The sequence below is a fragment of the Strigops habroptila genome, chromosome W (genome assembly GCF_004027225.2).
Source record: "Strigops habroptila isolate Jane chromosome W, bStrHab1.2.pri, whole genome shotgun sequence".
Classification (NCBI taxonomy): Eukaryota; Metazoa; Chordata; class Aves; order Psittaciformes; family Psittacidae; genus Strigops; species Strigops habroptila.
In genome coordinates, this window is record NC_044301.2 from 18,256,434 (window position 1) to 18,278,768 (window position 22,335).

General features: G+C 44.5%; 1 protein-coding gene across 2 annotated transcripts in view; it reads right to left on the reverse strand.

Annotated features, from left to right (window-relative positions):
• Positions 1 to 18,478, reverse strand: part of LOC115619201 (RING finger and SPRY domain-containing protein 1-like) — a 42,479-nt gene extending 24,001 nt beyond the window's left edge. Inside the window, exons 1-7 of one of the 2 annotated variants that reach the window (XM_030511240.1) lie at positions 18,299 to 18,478; positions 15,689 to 16,185; positions 10,012 to 10,064; positions 8,504 to 8,616; positions 2,678 to 2,804; positions 442 to 500; positions 30 to 96 (exon numbers count right to left, since the gene is read on the reverse strand). In XM_030511240.1, the coding sequence (XP_030367100.1) occupies positions 30 to 96; positions 442 to 500; positions 2,678 to 2,804; positions 8,504 to 8,616; positions 10,012 to 10,064; positions 15,689 to 16,035 (766 nt within the window). In that variant the 5' untranslated portion in view covers positions 16,036 to 16,185; positions 18,299 to 18,478. Of the gene's footprint in view, positions 1 to 29; positions 97 to 441; positions 501 to 2,677; positions 2,805 to 8,503; positions 8,617 to 10,011; positions 10,065 to 15,688; positions 16,475 to 18,298 lie in introns of those variants that run through there. The other variant, XM_030511241.1, reaches the window with a different exon arrangement.
• Positions 18,479 to 22,335: the final 3,857 nt, after the last annotated feature.

The window sequence follows — 22,335 nt, forward strand, 5'->3', positions numbered from 1 at the left end:
GTTAAGAGCAGTATCAGGCTAATACTTACTTGTTTGTGCAAACTTCTCCAGTGCTATTAGTGCAAAAAGCATCACTGTCGGATGGGACTGGAAGTTCTAAACATGGGCAGGAAGAAAAGTTATTTAATATATACCTAGCACAGATGGGCAGGAGAAGCTGCTAGTCTGTCACAGAATGCTTTAGGTTGAAGGGGAACTCCACAGCTCCTCTTCAGCCTCCTGTGGAGAACTGGTTTGAGATCAGGCTGCTCAGTGCCTTGTCCTAGTGACTTCTAATTATCTCCAAGGATGGAGATCCTAGAGACTCTCTGGAATCTCAACATTTTGTAACATATATTACCAGTATTTACCAAATATGACCCTAACTTTTCACAATAATAACAAAAAAATGCATCATAATTGCTATGGATGGATACATACAAAAAGATGGAAGACACTTACCAGGCTGTGAAGTAAATATTCCAATATGCCTGGGCTGAGTAAGCCTATGCTCGCAGGACCTACAAGGAGATTAAAAGTTAAACACATCCATGGGAACTACCATATACTCATCATTGCACAGATCTTTTAAACACAAGACAAAAACTAAAGAACAAGAACTTCTCAGCAAAGCAGAATCCTTGAATGGTTTGCGTTGGAAGGGACCTTAAAGCTCATCCAGTTCCAACCCCCTGCCATGGGCAGGGACACTTTCCACTAGACCAGGTTGCTCCAAGCCCCTGTGTCCAACCTGGCCTTGAACATTGCCAGGGATGGGGCAGCCACAGCTTCTCTGGGCACCCTGTGCCAGTGCCTCAGCACCCTCACAGGGAAGAACTTCTGCCTAAGAGCTCACCTCAATCTCCCCTCTGGCAGGTTAAAACCATTCCCCCTTGTCCTGTCCCTACAGGCCCTTGTCCAAAGCCCCTCTCCAGGTTTCTTGTAGCCCCTTTAGTCACTGGGAGTTGCTCTAAGGTCTCCTCGGAGCCTTCTCTTCTCCAGGCTGAACCAGCCCAGCTCTCTCAGCCTTTCTCCAGAGCAGAGCTGCTCCAGCCCTCAGAGCATCCTTGTGGCCTCCTCTGGACTCGCTTGAGCAGGTCCAAGTCCCAATGTATGTAGAACAATTATCGTTGCTCCCAGTCAAATATTTGGTACACATTTAATAATTATGCAGTTATTGGCAAATTACAAACATATTCAGTTTACCTGCTGTAAATGGGTAGAGTTCTAGCCACACTTCTGAGATTTTGAAGTAAGACTCCACCAGCCTCTGCTTATTATTTTCATGCTCATTACTTTTGAAAAGAGACTGGCTCCCTTTTACTTCCAGAATCAATGTATAAAGATTAGCTCCATTGATCAGTAGCCCAAAATAAGTAAAACTGAGCATCTAATGTAGCCTACCTGATAGTTAATGATACAATTTGCAGCAGCATCATAGCAAGCAGCCAATTTAAAAATAAAAAAAAAGCCCTGAAATACTGTGTGCTTAATCAAGAGAGAGGTACAAGGGAACCCAATTCTGGCATCTACAAACTCAAATTGCAGTGAGTTCCAACACAGCATTAACAGATTTGCTGCCTGAGCTGATACAGCAAGATCTCTGTCCACTAAAATGAAAGTAGAGACAGTATCTAATTTTGACTTAGTGATAGGACAAGGGGTAATGGCTTCAAACTTAAACAGGGGAAGTTTAGGTTAGATATAAGGAAGAAGTTCTTTACTGCGAAGGTGGTGAGGCACTGGAACAGGTTGCCCAAGGAAGTGGTAAATGCTCCATCCCTGGCAGTGTTCAAGGCCAGGTTGGACAGAGCCTTGGGCGACATGGTCTAGGGTGAGTAGTCCCTGTCCATGGCAGGGGGGTTGGAACTAGATGATCTTAAGGTCCTTTCCAACCCTAACTATTCTATGATTCTATAACAGGGTAGAAGTATTATAGTATGAAAAAGCTTCCTGCCCTTGTTCTTTACTTTTTTTTTGACAGAAACACTGAATTTTTCTAATAACCATTAGGTGATACCACACAACCACTTTTTCTTCCTTTTCCTGTCCACTTTCAGAAAAGGACCAAAAAACTAGATATAAAACCAACCATCGGCAGGAAGGTAACTAAATCATCAGTTTCCAGCAGGGTACTAGAAATGGCAAGGAATAAAAATTTCTATATGAGAAGACACCTTAAAATAGAATCCCAGCAATTTTCTTTTAAGTAACATAGAAGAGAGAATCTTTTCTGTGACCTGCAATAGAACAATACATGTTTAGCAGAAAAAAACCCCATATTTTTTGTTTCTCTACAGCTTCCAAGTCTACTAATTTGATACTCCTGCCTACTGGCAAAAGAACTATGTGTTCTCAGTAAATCACACATGGCCAGAGTAGGTCCACAGAAGAGACTGGTGACCAGTACTAAGGCAATATACCATAAACAAACACTGATCCACAATCATTAACCATGCATCAGAAGGATTTGATGCTTTTCAAGTATGTGGGATTGTGAACGGCTCATTCAGACCCAAGCTAGGGAGTGCTCAATGTTTTAATCACACAGTAGATTGTCACACAAGGTCTCCCCTTGATGTGAAACATTATTCAGTTCTAAGACAACATTTCTGAACTCGTCTGCAGCGTGGGTGCTACAGCAGATGGTGCCTCAGTGAGCCAAGTGCAAGCTTCCTGAAGAATCCCACAGCTTTACCTGCTAACTTCTCTGCTAAGCAGCCCAGCACTGCCGCTATATTCCGGTGTTTGGCAGGGTGACAAGCATCCTGGCAAGCAGCAGCTCCACTTAAGTTTAATATTTCAGTTAACTTCTGTAATGCATCCTGAAAAAGAAAAATCAGAAGTCTCATCATCAGTGTCAGATACAATTTTCCCCCTAACTCAATATAGTACAACCAATTATTTTTATACTATATTACTAAAGTCAGCATCACATCATGGACAGCACAGGATGGTTATCTTTTAAGATAAGAAGGTAATACAGAACAGATGGGAAGAAAAGTTCAACATAATCAAGAGTTGTAACTTCACAATTAACACCAAATTGGTCATTGGTGTGATCAACAACTCGGGACACTCTGGACATAGACAAGTGACCTACCTATAGCAATAGGAACTAGACTAGTAGAAAAAAACAAACTACCAACCAGCACAACTGGCACACCATCTACTCTCTTTCCAGTGTCCTAAAACTCACACCCTTTCCAAACTAAAAGGGCAGTTTCAGACTTTAGAATTCAGGACTGAAGAGATGAGCTCCCCAAAAAAGAGCCCACAATCCCCATAATAAATTTAGGAAGCTGTCAGCTTTGCAGCATGTCATAAACGATATTCTTGAGAGCATAAGTGGCTTTCTGTAGCCACACTAATATTTAGGAAGTCACCAATGAGGGCAATTGTCCTGGGTTCAGCTGTAGCAGTTATTTTCCTCCTTCTTAGTAGCTGGTGCAGTGCTGTTTTCGACTTTAGCCTGAGAATGGTGGTGATAATGCACCGATGGTTTTAGTTGTTGCTAAGTAATGGTTACTCCGATCAAGGACTTTTAGACTCATGCTCTGCCCATGAGAAGGGGCACGGGAAGCTGGGAGGAAGCAGAGACAGGACACCTGACCCAAAGTAGCCAAAGGGGTATTCCATACCACAGCACATCATGCTCAGTATAGAAACTGGGGGGAGTTAGCCGGAAGGCCCAGATTGCTGCTCGGGTCGGGCTAGGTATCGGTCGGCAGGTGCTGAGCAATTGTATTGGGCATCACTTGCGTTCGTTATTTTCTTTTCCTTTTCCCCTTTTAGTTTTACATTCTCTCCCCTCATTATTTCCCTTATCATTATTATTATTGGTGGTGGTAGTAGTGGTTTTGTATTATACCTTAGTTACTGGACTGTTCTTATCTCAATCTGTGGGGTTTACATTCTTTAGATTCTCCTCCCTATCCCTCTGGAAGCAGGAGGGGGAAGAAGGAGGGGAGTGAGTGAGTGACTATGTGGTTCTGAGTCACTGGCTGGGCTTAAACCACGACAGTTCTTTCTGGTGCCCAACGTGGGGCATGAAGGGTTGAGATAATGACAAATCTGACCAGAGTGTGTCTAATCGTATTTGTGATAAGCATTCATTGTTCCGGATTAATAGTCACTCGTCACAATGTTGATTTATTGGCTCTCAGAGTTGTTGCACTTGATATCAGAGTTTCAGCATGTTGTACCTTACTTACTGCCAGTATTTGCTGTTTTAGTGTTTATCGGCTGGGGGGCCTGGGCTAAGGTTCTTGTTTCGCTGTACTTCATAGCAATGACTTGTAATACAATAGAATCATTGATCATGAAAGTGGTCTGGCTTGCGTTCCCAGTGTGGCTATCATGTCTATATTTTGGGAGGCATATAATGGGAATTGTTAACAATTACACATCCTTTTTTTTCCCCTCAGAGGGTCAACCTATGAAGGGTACATTCCCTCACACCCTCCGCTCCCCCACCAGGCTATTTTCTGCAGCAGTTGAGAATTCTAAAGATTTTGGATGTCCTTTGGATACCCTTGAAACCATCCTGCTTCTTTTGCTGGGAATCAGCATGTTGCTGCACATGTTGCATGTGTTTTACCCATGGTCATACCACCCTGAGAATGCCCTATTTTGTCTGATCTCAGAAGCTAAGCAGGGTTGGGTTCAGGTCTTATCTAGGGTTAAACAACAAACCACCAAGAGATTTTCCCCAAGGCTGGACAGTCATGAGTGGCAGGGTGTGTGGGATAGTATGGGCAAGCACCTGGGCCAGTGGCCCCTCCAGCACTTTGGAACTTCACCCCTGAGGAAGTGCGAAACCCAGAAAAACTAGTAAAACACTTCAACAAGGTGTGCTGTCATCCTGGCAATACCACAGAGGGACAAATTGCTGCACCCTGCTGGGGCTTGGCCTACGCCTACAGAGCGTCTCTGGAAAAAGATGTCTCTGGATCTGATGGCAAAGAAACAGACAACGCAGCTACTCAACCCCCAAGCAAAGCAGCTACACCAACCCCGACAACAGACACTGCAGCCACTCCAACTCCAGTGACAGACACAGCAGATAAACCAAAGGACCAATCCGTGCCAATATCGGTTGCCCCTGTAAGCAAGGGGAAAGGCAAACGAGAGCCACAAAGGGCAACCCATTGTCGCGGTTTCAGCCCAGCCGGTAACTCAGAACCACACAGCCGCTCACTCACTCCTCCCCCTTCCTCCCCCCGCTCCCGGAGGGATGGGGAGGAGAATCGGAAGAACATAACTCCCACGGGTTGAGATAAGAGCAGTCCCGCAACTAAGGTATAATACAAAACCACTACTGCTACCACCAATGATAATAATGATTAGTGAAATAACAAGGGGAGAGGATACAATTGCTCACCACCCGCCGACCGATACCCAGCCCGACCCGAGCAGTGATCTGGGCCTTCCGGGTAACTCCCCCCGGTTTATATACTGGGCATGACGTGCTGTGGTATGGAATACCCCTTTGGCTAGTTTGGGTCAGGTGTCCTGTCTTTGCTTCCTCCCGGCTTCCCCTCCTCCCTGGCAAAGCATGAGACTGAGAAAGTCCTTGGTTGGAATAAACATTACTTTGCAACAACTAAAAACATCGGTGTTATCAGCATTGTTCCCAGGCTGAAAGTTAAAAAAACACAGCACTGCACCAGCTACTAAGAAGGAGAAAAATGACTGCTATAGCTGAACCCAGGACACCCGTGAAGTGAAGAAAGATGAAGACCCAATGCCATTACTACACGGAACAGCATCTGAACAAGAGTTATTACTACAGGAATCAGAGGAAGAGGAAGAAGAAGAAGAGGTAACATCGATCCTGGACCTCGACCGAGCTGCGGAATATGTGAAAAGATTTCAGCTGTCTTCCAGGGGAGCACATCGTCACCTGGTTGCTCCGATGCTGGGACAATGGGGCCGACGGTCACGAACTAGAAGGTAGGGAAGCCAAGCAGCTGGGATCACTTGCTAAGGAAGGAAGAATTGACAAAGCGATTGCAAGAGAGAAGCGAGCCCTCAAGTCTTTGGAGGCGGCTCCTGGCAGCTGTGAAGGAAAGGTTTCCCTACAAAGACGATATTACGAGTCGCTCAGCCAACTGGACCACGATAGAGAAAGGCATCCAGTCCCTGAGGGAATCAGCCATTCTAGAGATGATCTATCGTATGCCGGATGCCAGGAATGCACCCATAGATCCAGATGAAGTTGAATGCCATGCTTTGACTTGCTTCATTCAGGCAGTATGGTATGGATAAGACTCAAGATATAGATCTAGAGAATACCCTCTGTTTTCAGAGTAGTTAGAGGTTAATCTAGAGCCAGAACAAGTACTCCACAGTGAGAACCCTACACACACACCCCCCCCCCCCAAGTTCCAAATCCCCCTCAACTTTCCAGACTTCATGAAAGTTTCAGCTGAGTCAGATTGAAACTGCCTAATCTCAGGCTAAGATCTAATTAAAATAGAAGAACTGCTGATATTGATGTCATCAGCAGGCCATTTGGAGAACAAATGAGTACTGCTCAGGTTGAATACGTATGGATTTTTTGAATTGTGTGCTGAGCCTCACTCAAATCAGTTTACTGCGTTCAAGTCTGAGGTCTTTACAGAGATGATAACACTGAAAAGTAGTTCTGTTCCTCAAAGACAAGCCACAAAACCAGAACTGATGAACAGAACTGACACTAAATGGAAAGAACAGAGAAAGGATGACTGAGTCACAGGCTTGGGATGGAAAAGCCTCACTAAAAATAGACTCTTGACATACTGATACTGCTTTTAGCCATTATTAGAACTGTCACAGAGAGCAACTATTTTGAGTTAAAGACTTTATAAACAGTTTACTACACTGCCATTTTAACTTCATGAACTTTATAGCCTACAATAATAGAAAATGAAATGAAGCTTGCTGCTGTTCTCCAGCTGTAACATAAGTGGGGCACTGACTTAAAACCCTTAAGAAGAAAAACTTATCCTGAATAGAAAGAAAATGAACAGCAGCAAACACTTTATCAGGCTGCCTGTGAACAGCAGATCCCACAACTGCAGCTCCTTGTGCCTTAAAGAGATTCCATGTGAATAAAAAGCTCTGTGTGCCCCAGAAACAGGCAGCTGTCCTGGGTTCAGCTCTAACAGTTATTTTTCTCCTTCTTAGTAGCTGGTGCAGTGCTTTGTTTTCGACTTTAGCCTGAGAACAACACTGATAACACACCATAGTTTAGTTGTTGCTAAGTAATGCTTACCCCAATCAAGGACTTTTCAGTCTCATGCTCTGCCAGGGAGGAGGGGCACAAGAAGCCAGGAGGGAGCAGAGACAGGACACCTGACCCAAACTAGCCAGAGGGGTATTCCATACCACAGCACATCATGCCCAGTATATAAACCAGGGGGAGTTACCTGGAAGGCCCAGGTCGCTGCTCGGGTCGGGCTGGGTATCGGTCAGTGGGTGGTGAGCAATTGTAGTGGGCATCTCTTGGGTTTATTGCAGTTTGTCCTTTCCCCTTTTAGTTTTATATTCTCTCCCCTTGTTATTTCCCTTATCATTATTATTATTGGTGGTAGCAGTAGTAGTTTTGTTTTATACCTTAGTTACTGGACTGTTCTTATCTCAACCCATAGGATTTACATTCTTTTGATTCTCCTCCCCATTCCTCCAGGAGTGGGGGGAGAAGGGGGAAGTGAGCGACCGATACCCAGCCCAACCCGAGCAGCGACCTGGGCCTTCCGGGTAACTTCCCCCAGTTTCTGTACTGGGCATGACATGCTGTGGTATGGAATACCCCTTTGGCTAGTTTGAGTCAGGTGTCCTGTCTCTGCTTCCTCCTGGCTTCCTGTGCCCCTCCTCACTGGCAGAGCATGATACTGAAAAGTCCTTGTTCGGGGTAAGCATTACTTAGCAACAACTAAAAACATCCGTGTGTTATCGGCACTGTTCTCAGGCTAAAGTCAAAAGCACAGCACTGCACCAGCTACTAAGAAGGAGAAAAATAACTGTTACAGCCGAACTCAGGACAAATGGTCAGTGAAAAGTATTCAAATTTGCCAAAACTCTATCTAAATATTTCATAGTTAAAAACACCTCATGTGTTTAACTTAACACACACTGGTGTTGTATTTCTTATGCACAGGGCAGGAACAAATTCAGTAGGGACTTGTAAATGTGCAGCTTCCAGAACTGGAGAACAGAAAGACAGAACTTGGACTACTTTCGTGGCATCTGCACAGCATGCATGTACCACAAGGCAGGAGAGGACAGCAGGAAAAGCAGCTAAAGACCAAAGGCTTCTTGTTCTTCTCCATGGACCACATTTCCCCCCCAAGCTTCTAGCATTAAGTAGCAATTATATATCAAGTTGCCACAAATTACTCCAAATTGTAAGTCACAGCCATTTTCTGAACAGCTCACAGTCTTGCATCACTGGTGAAACCCTCTCAGGAGCTATCATGGGTGTGACAACCACGAATAACTGAAATTCAGCCACAGGTAAATACATTTGCCTTAGACTCACTTTTGTTGGCAGCGGACATTCATCAAGTAGCAGCATTATAACAGCTGGTCCCAGGGGATCTTCTAATGGAATAACTCTAATTAAAGATTGGACCACTTCCAACCAGCCTTCATCTGTCAACCACAAAACAGAAGTAACACTCAGAATTATCACTGCGATCCTGAAATGTTCAAAATACATCCCTAAATGTAAACTGAAGAACAACTCAACAGTTTACCTTTTACATCAATATCTTAGTTGGCAGTAGGTTAGAAGTTTAAATTCAAGGAGAAAAAAAGTTTACAGCAGCTTGGGTAATAGTGAACCCCTCTCTTGTTTGGAGAACAGTCTTGCCCAGGCCAGAGCACCCTTAAGCTCCCACTGGTATTAGGAAGGAACACTCATGACCAATATGGACAAGCACTTTGTTCCAGTGTGATACTCAAGAGTTCAGTGTCCAAAGTCAACTCTTAAATGTGAAATGCTGCATCCATGACGACACTGAGGAAGTATTTCTTCTAGCCAGAATTGGAGGACTCTTCCCAAGTTCCCTCAAGTGGGAAGACATGGGCCTCTGAGGAACTGCATTAGCTTGTCCCATGGTGGTCTAAAGAAAATGTGTTTTCCTAAGGAACAGCTCTCACTGCTTAATGAGTAGACAAGAGCCTCTATTTGCAAGTATACAATAATCCACATATAAGATGTTAAACTACTAATAAAGTAAACAGATTTGGATTTACAAGAAAGTAATTCCCTTCGAAGTTAAAATATAGACAGTCTGTATCTGCATATAAGAGAATGAGGTTAAAGAGACTTAGTGCTCCCTTCAACAGCGACAAGTAAATAGGTAATACACTGGAGTTTGAGTTTGTTTGCACATTCCCCTGAAAAACATTTACTGAAGTGTTGTAATATCTAATCAGGTTAATTTATTATGATCTAGAAATATATTTCCTAAGACCAGTAGCAACTCTACCAAGAGACAAAAATCTTGAGCTGGGAGAATTTCTCCAACTGTAACAAAGATGAAACAGCCCTTGCTGACACAGCTCATAATGCAGGAGAACTTAGGGACAGGATTGGAACAACTACATCAATAAAGCAGAGGTGAGCACAGCAAAACCCCAAACAAAAAGTATGTACTATTTGCCAGCACAGGGGTTTAAACAGTCTACTATACACATCTAGGTTGGCTCTGTTTTGCTGCAGACAGACATGGCTTGTGGCTTACGGTTTAATGCCGTTACGAGTTTGTGGCCATCTGTTGGCTGCTTCTGGAGAGTTCACATGGGAAGCTTAATAGAGTTCAAAGCTGAGGCAAAGGCAATGAGCTCAGTGAAGCTTCTGAAGGGTAGAACTGTATTTTGGATCCCACCTCCCTAGAGCTACATCAAATCGTAACTCATACTGTTCACATACATTTGTCTTTGCAAAGAAAAGAGGGTTGTGGCTTTTTTGGGAGTTGGTGTTTTTGGTTTTTTTTTTTCTTTGGAATCACAACTGAAATGCCCAACACAATGCCTTGATACCTGTTTCTGCCATTTCATGCAACGTGATCATTGAATAAGGAGGCTCCTGGTCACTGAAAGAGATATTACACAGGTCAAAATTTATGCACAATCATCAACATAATACACTAAATGATAATACACAGACAGAAAATGACTCCAGTATTTAACAAAAGGAAGTTACATAAGCTGCAGACTGCTAATGCCACTTTCAGATCTGAAACACAGATGGGAATGGAGCCTCTCTCTGGCTCAAAATCAACATCTGCATATCTACAATAGCTGATGAATAAAATGGTCATCCATATCTGCATGTCTAAAAGCTGAACATAATCCTTAGACTTAGTGCTACTCATTAGCAGGGTTCCTTGGAGTATGAAACAAGAGACTGTATCAGAGGTTGTGAAGTGAGCCAAGAGCAGTGCACAAGGGACACAGCTTAAACATACTTTCCCCCAGAAATTCTCTGCAAAATATATAAATACTAAAAAAGAACAAAAAAAAAACCACCTACAAAACTGAAATGTAAGCCACCTGTGAGCATCACAGACTTCAAACTCAGTAACAAGAACTGTAAGACATAGGTAAGGCAGTTGAACAGAAGCTATTTAACCCAGTCACCTTTCCAACATGAAAACCATAAAGAGTACAAATTAGATCAGTTCCTGAGACTCAGTACTGAAGCAAGGACAAGAAATATGGCTAGGTCTATCCATCTGAGCATGCACTACTGCTGGGAGTACCTAAAGCAAGATCTCAAAATCCTATTCAGTAAGAAGAACAAAAATCATACACTGCAGCATGCACTAAATGCTTTATTTGGGCACTGCGGATTAATCCCAGGCTTAGAATGATACGTACCATGCTCGATTTCTATCACACAGCTCTGAAATTAAATTAGAAATGTGAAATACCAATGAATTTTAGAAAATTTCAACACAGATTAATCATGCAGATAATAAAACTATCCATAGAAGGAAAAAAGCTTATAAAAGGTGGAAGTGAGGACAGGCTGCCTGGGAAGAATATAGGAACATTGTCCAGGAAGCTAGGAACCAGGTCAGGAAACCTAAGGCACAGTTAGAATTGAGTCTGGCCAGGGATGTCGAGGATAACAGGAAAGGCTTCTATAGGTATGCTGCACCAAAAGGAAGTCTAAGAATAAAGTGGGCCCTCTCCAGAAGGAAATGGGAGAACTGGCTACCCTGGATTTGGAGAAGGCTGAGGTTCTCAATTAATTCTTTACCTCAGCCTTCCCCAGCAAGTGCTCTGGCCACAACACCCAAGTCTTGGAAGGCAGATGCAGGGACTGTGAGAATGAAGACCTTAGGCCCACTGTAGGAGAGGATCAGGTTTGAGACCATCTTAAGAACCTGAACGTGCACAAGTCCATGGGACCTGATGAAATCCATCCACAGGTCCTGAAGGAGCTGGCGAATGAAGTTGCTAAGCCACTGCCCAACATATTTGAAAAATCATGGCAGTCAGGTGAAGTTCCCAATGACTGGAAGAAGGGTAATATAACCCCCAGTTTCGAGAAGGGGAAGGCGGAAGACCCAGGGAACTACAGACCAGTCAGTCTCACCTCTGTGCCTGGCAAAATCTTGGAACAGTTTCTCCTGGAAAACATGCTAAGGCACATGAAAAACAACGAGGTGGTTGGTGACAGCCAACATGGCTTCACTAAGGGGAAATCCTGCCTGACCAATTTGGTGGCCTTCTATGATGGAGCCACGGAACTGATGGACAGGGGCAGAGCAGTTGACGTCATCTACCTGGACTTGTGCAAAGCGTTTGACACTGTCCCACATGACATCCTTGTCTCTAAATTGGAGAGACATCAATTTGATAGATGGACCACTCAGTGGATAAAGAACTGGCTCGATGGCCGCACACAAAGAGTTGTGGTAAATGGCTCAATGTCCAGTTGGAAAACAGTAACGAGTGGTGTCCCTCAGGGATCGGTGTTGGGACCGGTCATGTTCAACATCTTTGTCAGCGACATGGACAGTGGGATTGAGAGCGCTCTCAGCAAGTTTGCCGACAACACCAAGCTGTGTGGTTCGGTTGATACGCTGGAGGGAAGGGATGCCATCCAGAGGGACCTTGACACGCTTGTGAGGTGGGCCGATGCCAACCTTATGAAGTTTAACCAAGCCAAGTGCAAGGTCCTACACCTGGGTCAGGGCAATCCCAGGCACTGCTACAGGCTGGGCAGAGAAGAGATTCAGAGCAGCCCTGCAGAGAAGGACTTGGGGGTGTTGGTTGACGAGAAGCTTAACATGAGCCGGCAGTGTGCACTCACAGCCCAGAAAGCCAACCGTATCCTGGGCTGCATCAAAAGAAGCGTGACCAGCAGGTCAAAGGAGGTGATCCTGCCCCTCTACTCTGCTCTTGTGAGACCTCACTTGGAGTACTGCATACAGTTCTGGTGTCCTCAACATAAAAAGGACATGGAGCTGTTGGAGCAAGTCCAGAGGAGGGCCACGAGGATGATAAGGGGGCTGGAGCACCTCCCGTATGAAGACAGGCTGAGAAAGTTGAGGCTGTTCAGCCTGGAGAAGAGAAGGCTGTGTGGACACCTCATAGCAGCCTTCCAGTATCTGAAGGGGGTCTACAAGGATGCTGGGGAGGGACTCTTCCTTAGGGACTGTAGTGGTAGGACAAGGGGTAATGGCTTCAAACTTAAACAGGGGAAGTTTAGATTAGATATAAGGAAGAAGTTCTTTACAGTGAGGGTGGTGAGGCACTGGAATGGGTTGCCCAGGGAGGTTGTGGATGCTCCATCCCTGGCGGTGTTCAAGGCCAGGTTGGACAGAGCCTTGGGCGACATGGTTTAGTGGGATGTGTCCCTGCCCATGGCAGGGGGGTTGGAACTAGATGATCTTAAGGTCCTTCCCAGCCCTTACTATTCTATGATTCTATGAATGCCAAGCTCATGAAGTTCAACCAAGTGAAATGCAAGGTCCTACACCCGGGTCGGGGTAATCCCAGGCACAGCTACAGGTTGGGCAAAGAAGAGATTCAGAGCAGCCCTGCAGAGAAGGACTTGGGGGTGCTGGTCGATGAGATACTGAATATGAGCCAGCCTCAGTGTGCACTCACAGCCCAGAAAGTCAACCGTGTCCTGAGCTGCATCAAAAGAAGCGTGAGCAGCAGGTCAAAGGAGGGGATCCTGCCCTTCTGCTCTTCTAAGACCCCACTTGCAGCAATGTGTGCAGTTCTGGTATCCTCAACATAAGAAGGACATGGAGCTGTCGGAGCAAGTCTAGCGGAGGGCCACAAGGATGATAAGGGGCTGGAGCACCTCCCGTATGAAGACAGGCTGAGAAAGTTGGAGCTGTTCAGCCTGGAGAAGAGAAGGCTGTGCAGAGACGTCAGAGCACCCTTCCAGCATCCGAAGGGGGCTACAAAGATGCTGGGGAGGGACCTTCATCAGGGACTGTAGTGATAGGACAAGGAAATAGGTTCAAACTTCAACAGGGGAAGTTCAGGTTAGATATAAGGAAGAAGTTCTTTACTGTGAAGGTGGTGAGGCACTGGAACAGGTTGCCCAAGGAAGTGGTAAATGCTCCATCCCTGGCAGTGTTCAAGACCAGGTTGAACAGAGCCTTGGGCCACATGGTCTAGGGTGAGGAGTCCCTGTCCATGGCAGGGGGGTTGGAACTAGATGATCTTAAGGTCCTTTCCAACCTTAACTATTCTATGATTCTATGATTCTATGATCTTAAGGTCCTTTTCAACCCTAAGTATTCTATGATTCTACACTGAAAACCAAGACTTCCAGACATAATTTTTTATTCTAAGTGAACATTCCTTTTGATCTAAGAAGGGCTTATCATTAGCTTCAAGTCTAGCAGAACAGCTCCTTAAACTTTTTTCAGACATATTTAGAGAGTTTGCCTCATGAACAGTCCCCTCCGTTACTCATAACCATAGCTCTTTGTGTTATCTGCAAGAGCTTGCAATATTTAGCTGCATTATAAAACCAGCTGGGGCTTGCCAGCTGCCTTAATAGAAAACGAGGGAAACCAGTATACCAGTACAGCCCATTTTTGGGCTCCCCATGACCAGACATCAAAGGAATGAATCTAGCAGAGGGCTTCCAAGACGGTTGATGGCTGAAAAACATGACATAGAAGCAGAAGCTATGAGAAATAGGTTCATTCATCCATGAGGGGGAGTAGTAGAAAGGAGAAGAAATCATACTGCTGTCTGCAACTATGTAATGGGAAAGAGCAGAGAGGACAGACAGACTTTTCAGAGGTGCATGCAACAGGGGTGTATTAGAACATGGGAAATTCCAACTTTTAAAACTATTTACTATTTAAGTCATGGGCATGGTCAAACACTAGAATAGGGACCCAAAGATGTGGAGGATTCTCTATATCCTGAAGATGTTCAACACTTGACTGGGTAAAATTGCGAGCCACCTGCTCCTGCTAGACGTGGGTTTTAAGCGGGAGGCTGGAGTGGATGAGCTTCAAGAGGTCCCTTCCAACCCATGTGGTTATAGGAGTCTGTATTAAATAAGAAATACAGTAGCTTCAGGAATTTGTCAGAAACAGGACTCCAGGATCAGCAAAATAACTGCTTATTGTCCCCCAGTAGCATAGGAAAGCGCTTACAAGATTACAAAACTGATTGCAAGACCCACAGGAACAGGATCAACTATGCATGAAGTGTTGTGAAACAGCTTAAAAAGCTGAACTTAGGGGAAAGCATGCAAGATTAGGGAGAGGCTTTCAAAACAGTTTTAACTTTATGATTTGAAGACAGACCACAAAATAAAACCTGTTAAAAAAAACCAAACCCCTTAGATTTAAATGTTCAGGGAAAAAAAAAAAATCCTGGTATTTCCATTTAAAGCATTTTACAGCAGGAAGGCAAACTCTGCAGGCACATTCCAAAGTAACAATGCAGATATATGAATCAAGGCTCACATTCTGAGCCTCGTCCACCTTAAACTCAAACCCTAGCTGTGAAGCTAGAATAGTTCTTTTCCTTCTGTTTTGGCCTTTCCAATTCCTAGCCTGCACCTAATCCAAAAGGTGATGAGCTAACTTATCCCATCATTTGAAAGGTCCTTTTAAGCTTTGTAGAAAACAATGCAAAACAAACAAAAATGATGAAACCATAAATATCCCCCACACCCTTAACAGATGCTTTGAGCATGCAAAGAACACAATACTGGGATCAGGAGTTGAACAGTCACAACATGCAGTCACTTAAAACTAGAGAGAAAACCTCAGTCTGTTTATACAAGCTAACAAAGATCAAAGCTCTCAGTTTTGCTTAACCATTTCCAAAGAAATGTAAATACAGCCTGAAAACAAAAAACTTGCATGACAACCAATTTTTAGGACAGAAGTTCCCAAACTCTGGAGTGTTTGTTGCTTCCTAAACTGTGTATCTATGCCAGGTAAGAAACATTGAGCACGCTCCTCATCCCACCTGGGTGTAGGGCCATACAGGAATTGTGAGAAAGCTCTCAGCTCCTTGGAAGAGTCTGTACCTGTGCACTTCGGAGCTACTTCTATTACCTAGGAAAGGTGCTCCTCTCCTAAGCCTCCAGATGGAAACATGCGGCTGCTTCAGGGAGGGTCAGGTATAGATCAGTGAGAGGATGGAGCCACAGTTTGAGAGGAGATAAGAACATTTTCACTCATGTTGGATTATTCCTTGAGGAGGTACTTACTTATCTACTAATGTCCGAATTACAGCCAATGTGTCAAGTACTAGTCCATCCACATTCTGTTTTTTCCTTCTTGGTTCATGAGGCCCTCGACCCCTCCTGGGTGGACGGACAGGGTCCCTTGGGTGGCTTCTTGCTTCAGGTACATGTACTCTACTGTTCTCCATTTGCTGACTCCAAGATTCCACATTGTCTTCTGCTCCACTGTCATCGTGGCAAACACATGAGTTTCCCATATTGCCAGCCCCCAGGGCTCCCAGTAAATGGGGAATGTGGTACTCTAATGTCAACAGTAAACTTTGAAAAAGGCTTCTGCTAGCATAGAACACAACCAAAGCAACTACAATCATCTAGAAAGTTTTAAGAGTAATGTTTGTGTGATCCTGAATCGTGATTTTTTTGCATTATAAGCGTTGCTACCAGCTGGAATGAATGGGAAGTCAGAGACTTAGTTTCCGATACGATCAGTTAAAATACACATTGGTCATCCAGAAGGAGGTCTGAAAAAGCAAATCCAAAACAAGAGTCAGTGTTTCTACTTCTAATGAATAGCAGAAGAATTCCTATTTTAGTCAACAGAATCAGTCTTGGTGGATAAAGCACCTCAGAAACGAAGTTTGTACCTGAAATCTATTGCAGGGAGGGGGAAAGGAAGGAAGAGGAGGAGGAAGTGCCCTGGGTAAAGTAGCTCTCACCCCCACACCATTCCTTTCTATACTACCTATTATTTCCCCTTTCTTCCGTGGTTTTTGGATGCAGAGAAACAACTTTGTCTAGCACAGTGTCTAGCACACTTTAAATCTAGGACACTGCTACCCTTTAAGTACTAAGTATTACCAAACCAATTTCATTTGGTCTTTACCCTTTATAAAGACATATTGCTTAGGCCATCCAAATAAAGGCTGAACGCTCAAGGGTCTCATTTCGCATGAGGAATATTCAGTATCATTTCCAGACAGAGTCTACAAAATAGCCAAAATTGTAAAGAACTGAACTTACAGTTATGGCATATCTCAACAAACTGTAGATTTAACAGTGAACCGTTTAGTCCATCTGCACATAAACATGCCTTTTGGAATGTACCTACATCAACTGGATCCTTACCCAGAGAAGTACCAAGTACCGACCCTGAAATAAACAGGAATTACAGACACCATTTTAATGCCTACAGATCTAACTGGGATTTTGAAAGGGGTGTTTTCCGTGCAGGTTTATGCTTGTTCAGATCTAGCGTCAAACCAATCTTCCCTTTTTGGGAACAAGAACTAATTCAATCATTCTTTTGTTCTTTATTCAAATGGTTTGGATCAAATACAGGCCCACAAGCAACTGAGATTGTAGGGCAGTCCCTCCGAACCATTACACTGAGAATGCTAGCAAGAGCAAAAAGATTCAGACCCCCATTTCATCAGAAGTGATTTTTCAAGCCATAGGGTGTATTTCTATAGATCATTAAAGTCTCACCTAAAATAAAGCCCTACAAAAGATATCATTTCACTACTTAAGCACTTCAGGCATGCCAGAATAAATAAGTAACTTTTAAGACTAAGCACATTTTATACTTCTAAGAATCAAGTTTAACTTGAGTTAAGCTAGAATTTATGGTGAATATCCTGTAACAGGTTATTACTATTCTACAATCATTAAATAATTTATTTAACAGTACACATGTGGCACCATGAAGTTAAAAGAAAGGCTTTCAAATATGAAAGGCTGTCATTAGGGACAAGATCATAACAACATTACTTGGGAAGCAAGACACTGGTCATATGAGCAAGTCTCTGGATGTCCAGCTGTCACTGGAGAGCACTGCAAACAAGCTCTCAGACTCTTCTCTAGTTTGAAGTACATTATCTTCTTTTAGCACAGTGAAAGGTTCTGTATTAAGAAATTAACTGAAGGCTAACTAGGGAAGAAAAAAATCCCTCAAGGGATATTAATTGCAAAAAAAAAAAATTACAAGATCTTGACAACTTGTTCAAGAAACTCCTAAACCACAGATCATTAGAAGAGTTCTGGCACCACAATGTGCTTGCCTTACTCTCTAAGCAGTTGGATCACAACAAGAGGTGGGACACAAGGCTCAGGAGCCTTTCCATCTGAGCCAACACAACTGTTGGCTTCGTAGTCAGCCAGTCAAAAGTACATGTGAGGGAGCCAATACAGATTGCATGGATCTTAAACAGAACTGTGCAAGATCACAACAGGTTCAAATGACTTTAAAAGGTTGAGGGTGTTTGGGGGATTATTTTTTAAAAAGAGCTAGTTACATTAAACACAAAACATGTCTTCTCAAGGAAAAAAAAAAGCATGGATCTATGAATCAAGATAATTTAAGGGCATTTTAGTAACATAATACTAAAAAGTAAAATGGTTACAGATTTAGAATCTGAATTAAGCTGTTCTGTAACTTACAAAAATGTTAACACAGTGAATCTCTTCTCATCAAAACGAGAATGGAAAAGCTGTATTTTATGGATTAGCAGTGAGTAAGAACCTACCTAAAGAACAAAAATAGACATAAGACAAGATCAAAACTGATAAGCGAAACCTAGGTTTTTCTGGTCGACAACTTAAAGCACAATTAAAAACAAGTGGTTCTGATCAACTCACCCTTAGGTATGTTTGGCTCAGGAACAGTTGGGATTGCTCACAAAGAGCTGTAACAGAAGTGGACTGTACTTCAGGGCGCAGATGCAGTTGTATCTGGAACAGCAGCACTCTGTAAGCCTTTATGGTGGGCAGCGAGTCACTAGGGCTGACTCTGCTTTCACTTTTAGGAACTATGCTGAAGAGTCTCTGAAGACAGATGGAAAAGAACAAACAATTCACTTGGAAACTGCCTCTAAGGTAGATCTTTTCCACCTCCTCCCTACACCTCCCATGACATCAAGCCATGCTACATTCAGCCTTACAGAGGAAATGCTCTTGAGGTTTCAAAAACCAGTTTGCCACCTACTAGCTTTAGGACTAGACACAGCTACAGAAAATCACAGTCTGTTTTTTACAGCCTTGGTACTCGAGACACCATAGCACCAAGTGCAGAGCAGTGACCAACTCCTTGCCTCAAATTACTGCTTACAGGAGGAAGAGAAGCACAATAGTATCTGTTCCAAGTCACCCTCAAGTAGGGACAGCAGAACATAAAAGCAAGTACACTATAAAAGTTGATTAGATGAATGGAAGAGAGAAGTGACAGGATAAACTCCCCTTATTTAGTAGAAGCCAAATTTGACAGCACTCCCTTGGCTATTGCTTACCATCATGCACAAGTTCATTGTCAAGCCTCAGACAAACCGAGAGGCTCAATAATAAGGAACATAAGGCAGAAGGCAGAGAGAACTGGGCCTGTTCAGCTTGGAGAAGAGAAGACTCTGGGGAGACCTTAGAGCAGCTTCCAGTGCCTAAAGGGGCTACAAGAAACCTGGAGAGGGGCTTTGGACAAGGGCCTGTAGGGACAGGATAAGGGGGAATGGCTTTAACCTGCCAGAGGGGAGATTGAGATGAGCTCTTAGGCAGAAGTTCTTCCCTGTGAGGGTGCTGAGGCGCTGGCACAGGGTGCCTAGAGAAGCTGTGGCTGCCCCATCCCTGGCAGTGTTCAAGGCCAGGTTGCACAGGGCTTGGAGCAACCTGGTCTAGTGGAAGGTGTCCTTGCCCATGGCAGAGGGTTGAAACTGGATGAGCTTTAAGGTCCTTTTCAACCCAAACCAGTCTGGGATTCTATGAAGAAGAGACTGCTACAGATCTGCCTTGCAAACCAGCTTATCGGAACAGAGTATCAAGGCATGAGGAAAGGTTCCGAAGTGCAGAGGTGTCCTGGGTTCAGCTATAGCAGTCATTTTTCTCCTTCTTAGTAGCTGGTGCAGTGCTGTGTTTTTTGTTTTTTTTTTTAACTTTCAGCCTGGGAACAACGCTGATAACACCGATGTTTTTAGTTGTTGCTAAGTAATGTTTACTCCGACCAAGGTCTTTCTCAGTCTCATGCTTTGCCAGGGAGGAGGGGAAGCCAGGAGGAAGCAGAGACAGGACACCTGACCCAAACTAGCCAAAGGGGTATTCCATACCAGGGCATGTCATGCCCAGTATATAAATCGGGGGGAGTTACCCGGAAGGCCCAGGTCGCTGCTCGGGTCGGGCTGGGTATCGGTCGGCAGGTGGTGAGCAATTGTATCCTCTCCCCTTGTTATTTCGCTAATCATTATTATCATTGGTGGTAGCAGTAGTGGTTTTGTATTACACCTTAGTTGTGGGACTGCTCTTATCTCAACCCGTGGGAGTTACATTCTTTCAATTCTCCTCCCCATCCCTCCGGGAGCGGGGGGAGGAAGAAGGGGGGGAGTGAGCGAGGGGCTGCGTGGTTCCGAGTTACCGGCTGGGCTCAAACCACGACAAGAGGAAAAGCTTTTTAAGAGAAGTCTTTTAAAACAGTGATGTACTGGATTGCATGAGAGCTGGGGCATTTTTCAGGGGCAGCTTTACAACATAATGAACTTCAGCATTTGGCTGCCGGTGGCCATCCTGACTCCCTCACCCCCACTGCTGAAGAAAAGATGATGAAGGCATCAAACTTCAGTTCAGGTCAGCTTCATGATGGAACAGAGGGGGAAATACAGCAGAGAGGGAGTTGCAAGTGATGAGTGATCAATTCTGCTTCTGTCCAAACTCAGAGACACAGCCGACACACAAAACCAAAAGCATTTTGTACATCATGAAAGATTAAATATATTATTGTTTCAGTATGATGTAACAATCTCTGCATACAGAGATGGAAAGAAATTTAAAAATTAACTTCAAGCCTAATTTTGGAAAATCTCTGCTCTCAGTAAAACCTTGACACAAAAATGTTTTGTTTTGGTTTTCAATTCTAAAAATACTTCACAGTCCACTTGCAAATACTGCGGGAATAAAAGAGAAAGGGACCCCATGTTTTGAAGTGCAAAAAATGGTAAAGGTAGCAGCAGCCAGTACCTGCTTTCCAACAGGCAGGGCCATCCATTCACCCTGAATTCTGACCACCAGATGCTACTTGTGCCACCACAGTGAAGCAGCCACTCTCCTGGCAGGTCAAGCACATACATGGATGCATGAAGGAGCTGCAAGCTGCACAGACTGACCAGCTTGCCACTGCAGGAAACCCAAGTGGGCAAGATGAGCTCATCCTCCAGAGGAACAAAGTGCTGTCTGAGTGGATTTGCACCTGCAGGGCAGTGAGGATGTCCAGCCGACCCAAAAGAGGCCTCCTCTGCATCAGCCCACAGAGTATGCCCATGGAGAAGTCAGCTCCAAGTGGCATTAGGCTCCTTCTCTCTGCAGTGCACAGCCCAAGAGCCAGTGATTCATCCCCTCAAATATTTGCTTACAGCCAACCATAATACTGCCTCATGATGGAAATTGCCTTTCCTTTCCATGAAATGGGAGTGCAATGCCAAGCAAACAAAAAGAACCTCACACACATAAATAAATAGAGAAGGTTTCAGCCACCAGAACCACTTTTCCAGCTTCTGCCACTGTTACAAGAGTAAGACCAACAATTTCTCCTCTCAAGAGCAGAGTAACACAGGAACTCAGTCAGCAAACCACACAGTGAAGCTGACAGCTTTTCAAATGCAAAACAGTTTTGGGCAGCAGCTTCCTATTAAAAAGATAAAATAATTACAAATATTTCCTCAGTATTTCTTTCCCAAAGACACGATGCTCCTAAAAGGGCAGAAGAGATGGAAATACTTGTGATGCCAGTGGATGAAAAGTTCAAACTACCACAAGAAGGAAATACAGCTGATGAATTGCTGCAAGATAATTGACTTCAATACAGGAATGAGAGGGGGAAGAAGCCTGGTTGCAAATACAAGCTTTTATAACATGGAGAGGATATCAGGGTGGAAATGACTGGGGTAGGGGACGAAAACCAAGAATTTCCAATAAAATAAATACAATTATCACAGAACCATAGAATCCGAGAGTGGTTTAGGTTGAAAAGGACCTTAAAGCTCATCCAGTTTCAACCCTCTGCCATGGGCAAGGACACCTTCCACTAGACCAGGTTGCTCCAAGCCCTGTGCAACCTGGCCTTGAACACTGCCAGGGATGGGGCAGCCACAGCTTCTCTGGGCACCCTGTGCCAGCGCCTCAGCACCCTCACAGGGAAGAACTTCTGCCTAAGAGCTCATCTCAATCTCCCCTCTGGCAGGTTAAAGCCATTCCCCCTTATCCTGTCCCTACAGGCCCTTGTCCAAAGCCCCTCTCCAGGTTTCTTGTAGCCCCTTTAGGCACTGGAAGCTGCTCTAAGGTCTCCCCAGAGCCTTCTCTTCTCCAAGCTGAACCAGCCCAGCTCTCTCAGCCTGGCTCCAGAGCAGAGCTGCTCCAGCCCTCGCAGCATCTCCATCGCCTCCTCTGGACTCGCTCCAACAGCTCCACGTCCCTCTTGTGCTGTTGCCCCAGAGCTGGAGCAGGACTGCAGGGGGGGTCTCCCCATAGCACAGTAGAGGGGGAGAATCCACTCCCTCGACCTGCTGCTCACGCTCTGGGAGTGCAGCCCAGCACACCGGGGGGGAGGGTTCTGGGCTCCAGCGTACACTGAAGCCAGGTCATGGGGAGCTTCTTGTCACCCAACACCCCCAAGTCCTTCTCAGAGCTGCTCCATCCAGTCTCCC